Here is a 6,000-nt window from a genome sequence, read left to right on the forward strand (position 1 = left end):
AATCAGGATTGACATTCCATCTCATTAAAATGCAACAGCATTTCAGTCTGTTCAAAGGTTTATAGGCTAGGAATGTGAATCTGCTGGTTGCAGGCATCAGACATCATTGCAGCAATATTTTGAGACTGACAGTGCAACTGCAGAGTATTTGCAGAACTGATAAAATAGGGTGGGAAAAAATGTGAGCAGTAGGCTATTTGTTTGGACCGGGGCAGACAACAGACCCTGTCTCAATGGCAGCATAAACGACCATATGGACAGTCCTGGAGAGAACACTTTACCAACATAAATCTGGCAACCGTATCGAGCTGCTGCTTAGCAGCTGCAGAAATGCCTGGAGGGGTGGCAGAGGCAATTGATGGCCGTCTGAGGATGAGGCTGCTGACTGCTTCCAGCACTGGGAAGTAGAGTAGTGACTTTGGGTTTGTTTTTTATGAAGGTGTTGGAATGCTAAAATATTGACCAACTACAATGCATTGTGTGCCGGAGCAGAAAACAGCTTGAGCGCCAGCGGGAAGAGGAGGAGGAGGGGAGGGTTATTTCCGAACCCATCTTTCTCCAGTGATCATCCCCTGTGTGATGGCTTCATGATTTATAATCATGCTCAGTGGGGGCTCCGCTGAGGCCCTCTCGCTTGGCACCGCCCGGTGTTGGTGAGATGCACCGATTAGAAGCTTAGTGGAGGGAGGTTTAGAAACCTCTTTACAGCTCTGTAAAAGTTAGATATCAACGAGCAGGCGGGGGCAGCTTGAGGGCATACCATCAAACAGGAGAGATTGAAGTACAAAGCATGAAAGAGGCAAAGCCACAGAGACATTCAACAGTCCAAACGGCGGCCACTCGACTCTTATGATTCAGCCTCATTTCCTCATTGACTTCCTAATTAATTCCCAATGCACACTGAGAAGGAGATAGCTAGGGGCCCAGTATTTGCTGCAGAATAGACACATGGTCTATCTCAAATGAGATGGGTCTGTACCAGCTCACCTGCTAATCCAAGCTGACATTCTTTCTCTCCACGCTTTACCATAAAAAGACCAGAGGGGAAACACATTAAGAACTTGTGTGTGATGTCCAATGCAGACATCTTATGGGTCTACCATTTAAAAGGGAGGATATGGAATATTTATTTTACAGCATTTTGTATGATGTAACTTGCCGGAGTACTGTACAAATTTGGAGGACTGATGCAGTTTTGTAGACTGAAATTGTCTTGGACGGGCAACTTGTTCTTCTATAGCAACAAAACCAGGAGTATCATAAGCTGCAACATAGTAAGAAGAAGGGAGGCATTTTATCACGGGTGAATTAACTTCAAAGGGACTGAGAATGTCCATGTGAAATATAGGCATGAAGATAAATAATGCATGGTTAATGCCTCCGCCAGAGTAATGTGCTGACAGAATTTGTCACACACTATATGAATACATAAGTTGTGTGTTCGCCACCACGCGGTTAAGGTCACTGCACTCAGATGGTGTGGTTTCTGTTTGCCATTGCACCAAGCGGAACTATGTAACTTGCACTCGCGTCACGGTGAATTCATTATGAGGCAGTTTGTCTTGAGAGGGAAAATAGGGGAGGCTTGATATTGCTCCTGGAAAATGTAATTTTCCTGTCTCTGACTGACTTGAAGGATGTGGTAGTGGAGAGGGGGTTAAGATCGAATGGAGGGCTGGAAGCTGTGCAGATAGTCTCACTGCGGTCCTAAAAGCTTTTCGTGCTGTCAGTTTTGGGAGGATGCATCTTTAAAAAAGCTGTCATTTTGATGGAGAGGACAGCAGTCAGCTGCAGTTCCATCAGCAGGAGGCTCAGACACACTATGGTTTTTTTTTTGAGGGGGGCAGGTGACTCTATAGTAGGTGTTGCCACTAACAACACCGGACCCTTTTCAGACTCATCACAGAGTGGCCTTTCTTGGCCGGGCTTCTGTCGACGACTTACAGAACTGTTGGGCTCGAGAGAAAATGATCAAATCAGCTGAAATATGTTTTCATCTAAAATGTCAGAATGGTTCTTGGATAAGGGTTTCTCCTGTGGGGACTATATCGTTTTACATTGAGACTTGGTTGGATTGCGTTCTCTTGATTTACTCAGCTGGTTACTGTTTACTTCTATCTCTGAGACCCATCTGCTTTAAATTTAGGCTATCAGTACACTATCAGTTGTCGCGTTATTGTACTCTGTAATTATGTAGTTAATTAGACCAATTGAACTATGCTCCAATAGTACTGAGTCCAAAGCAAGGGGAAACTACAATGTCTGAACATTGGTTGAAAAATAAATACGGACCTGCACGGTGTTTGATGCACACATTGTTTATTGAGTTCAACGTTGGGTTTTATACCAAAAACAAACACATTTAACTCTCTGGATGTGTGTACACTGTGTTTGAACTGAAAAGCAAATTCAAATTCCTCATGTGACATCATTTAGCCTACAAAGTCACGGCTGCATGTTTTCACTTATGGAATTATGAAAAACTGATCCGGAATATGTTGTAGTTAGTCAGGTTTTAAAGCGATGTAAAATAGGTGGATGAGCCGCATTCATACGAGTGAAAGGCTCCGTCGATCAAGAGGACCCCTCTAATGAAAACAAAATGCTAAATACGCCTGGCCTTTTGAGTGGAATAAATTCAGATCTGCCGGCGTGCTGAGAATATGTTCATTTTCCTCTGTTTGATGGAACTGTTTTCTGTCTCCAAAGAGAGACCTTTCAATGTTGCTTTATTTCTCACCTTAGCACAGTGAATGTTGCATTAATCTTACTCATCCGTTTCAATCCCCCGCCTCCCCTCTGCTTGTATTATGTGTGTGTGTGTGTGTGTGTGTGTGTGTGTGTGTGTGTGTGTGTGTGTGTGTGTGTGTGTGTGTGTGTGTGTGTGTGTGTGTGTGTGTGTGTGTGTGTGTGCGTGCGCGCGCCTGTGTCTGCACGTGCCTGTGTCAAAATCTGCTCTGCATGCCGGTGTTCGGGTACATGCACTTGTGTGTGTGCGAGGGTGCAGATGTGTGTGGGTGCTTCAGTGTGCGTGTGTGGACTAAGGCCTATGCAGGTCTGATACATTAGCCTTTTATGGGGGAATTATTCAGAACTAATGTGACTGGATGGGGCCTGCTCTACTGCTGCTGCTCTAGTCCTCTAGAGAATCATTCAGCAGGATGTTCATTTTACACTGCACACTGTTTACTCCCTCTGCTAGGTTTACCTGGAGTCAACATAGAAACCCCTAAATGCAAGTCAGGGAATCGATTCATTGAACAAATAATGCTTGCACAATAATGCTTACTGTCTAACCTACAGTGCAAGAGCCAATGAGGGTTAAGAAAACTGTTTTAGTAATCTCTTGGCTCAAAATAAGCAATAGGTTACACCTGCACATTAACTACTGTATGTTCCCATAAATGACACACCTAACTGTGTATCGTCCTCTGTATATTACCTTGGTGGAATCTAACCTACATCTACACACACACACCAAAAGTGTCCAAAACATCATCAGACCTTTACTGCATTAACGACGACAGTTACAACGGATGTGCTTACATTATGTTAGTAAATAGCCATGTTTTGGCACTCTCGCAGCCATGCTGCAACACACACAATCCTCCTTTTTTCTGCTGTAAGTCTATTTATAGCACGTCTGACTATTAGATGTGAATTGGTTGTCTTGTTTTGAGAACAGTCATCCCAGTATTAAGTGAGGGGACCGTCAGTATAATTCAACCAAGACCAGGAGAGAACCGGGAGAGGCGTCTCCGACGGTGATTGTGTGATGATAAACCATTAGATAAGACCTTCAGTCGATGTGGCGATGTCCTGGACATGCTATGAAACCTGGCTTTCCACACCTCTTCAATCACAACAGAAAGGGGATTAGATGTTGGCCACTGTAAGTGTCATAATCAAGCTCCGGGTGCTTTGTTGAGCACATGACAAACGAGAGCATAAAGTCATGCGGTACGTGAAGTATAGGAGACAGAAATGAGAAAGCGTAGCGAGGAAGGTTTTATATTCAGTCCAGAGAAGCCAAGGCTGTTTAGACCTCCTTATACTTTAACTGCCCTCTTCTCCTTGTTGTACTGTAGTCGGTCTCCTTATCGTTGATATTTTATTATTGATCTTATCAGGATCATTTCATCTTCACCGCTGGTTTATTTTATTGGTTGAGATATATTTGACTTTTTACCTTTTGCATAACAATAACATCTCTCTCCCTCCTCTCTCTCACTCCCTCTCTGTCTCCCACCCGCTCTCTTCCTTTCCCCCTCTCTCTATCCCCACTCTTTCTTTCCCCCTCTCTCTCTCTCTCTCTCTCTCTCTCTCTCTCTCTCTCTCTCTCTCTCTCTCTCGTTCTTTCTCTTGCAGCCTGAAGAATCAGATATGTGTCCAGTGAATCTTGAAGAACAAAACAAACCATTTGATTGATGTCAGACAAGCTGTGTTCAGCTTGCCCCAATTTTTCAGCCTCTGCCCTGCTTTCTCTCTCTACCACACAACACACACACACACACACACACACACACACACACACACACACACACACACACACACACACACACACACACACACACACACACACACACACACACACACACACACACACACACACACACACACACACTCTATCTCTGTCTCTGTCTCTCTCCATTGCCCTGCTAGCATACAATAGGAGAACACATTTTTTTTTAAATGCTTCAGCTCCACAGCATCTGTCTCACCTGTCAACTTAAGGCTTCTGCAGAACTCTTGTCATTTTGGCCATGTGATAATCAACATTCCACAGATTCTGCATTTCACACCAACAGATTCTCAGTACTTTTAAAGACAATGGTCGACGAGAATAAAAGTGGATCCAGCGGAGGGACAGTCCCCTCAATGCATGATGAAATGAACGACCTGCAACTTCACGCTAACTATGCTTTTGCTTTAGTTGTAAGTGGTTAGAGAGAGGAAGACTCTCATTGGCATTTTGGCTTGAGTAATAAAGTGTTTTTTGTAATTTATTTACCTGAAATAGAATATGTACAAGAGAACTGATATATAAGTAATGTATTGTTTTTTGAATCTTATTTATGAGTAATTTATTTTATTTTTCAAATGTATTTTGCCATCAGACTTTTTTTTCTCCTTTAGAATAATGTATAATAATATAATAATGTTTGGGTCTATGCTATATATTCCCATCTAATCTCACAGTAACATAATATCCCTGGTGGACAAGTTGGCAATAATAATGACAGTTTGTACAATGTCATTGAACATAATGGCATGGTGCAACAAGTTGCTTTATATATAATACAGTAAAAAGTTTTCATAATGTTTACAATTTGAATCTGAACTGATTTATCTGCAGCTCTAGTAGTCCTGGAAGGAGACCCTAAATAGGGCATCTACAGGTAACTGCCAAAATAAAGGAAACACAATAAGGTATATTGAAAGCAGGTGATTTGAAAGCAGGTGCTTCCAAACAGGTGTGGTTCCTTGGTTAATTAAGCAATTAAAATCCCATCATGCTTAGGGTCATGTATAAAATGCCTAGTTGCCCATTCTTTTTGGCTAATTAACCCAGGAACCACAGTGACTTTGAAAGAGGGGTCTCAAAGGAGCATAGGGGGTTTAAAGGTGTGTGTGTGTGCGTGTGTCAGTCACCAGATCTCAACCCAATTGAACACGTAAGGGAGATGATGGAATTTCTCATGGAGTTCTAGACACTTGTAGAATCTATGCCAAGGCACATTAAAGCTGTTCTGGCAGCTCGTGGTGGCCCAACACCCTATTAAAACACTATGTTGGTGTTTCCTTTATTTTGGCAGTTACCTGTATGTTGTCAGTGTTCCAGGTATAAACATGTGTTCTCTGTTCCTCCATGTGGTTTGAGGTTCAAATGTGGTCTTCGTCTCAGGGAGGTCCCATTGATTACTATTGTCCAGATTTATGATTCAGATTCATGATTCAACAAAACTGTTCAAAAAATGTGTTCACTGAATTCATTCCAAT

At 42.6% G+C, this 6,000-nt stretch overlaps 1 protein-coding gene across 1 annotated transcript in view; it reads left to right on the top strand.

Annotated features, from left to right (window-relative positions):
* Positions 1 to 4,499, top strand: part of zmat4a (zinc finger, matrin-type 4a) — a 154,956-nt gene extending 150,457 nt beyond the window's left edge. Inside the window, exon 7 of the mRNA XM_014170990.3 lies at positions 4,369 to 4,499. Within this exon, the coding sequence (XP_014026465.1) occupies positions 4,369 to 4,396 (28 nt within the window). The 3' untranslated portion in view covers positions 4,397 to 4,499. The remainder of the gene's footprint in view (positions 1 to 4,368) is intronic.
* Positions 4,500 to 6,000: the final 1,501 nt, after the last annotated feature.

Source organism: Salmo salar, chromosome 24, assembly GCF_965601325.2.
Source record: "Salmo salar chromosome 24, fSalSal1, whole genome shotgun sequence".
NCBI classification, from domain to species: Eukaryota; Metazoa; Chordata; class Actinopteri; order Salmoniformes; family Salmonidae; genus Salmo; species Salmo salar.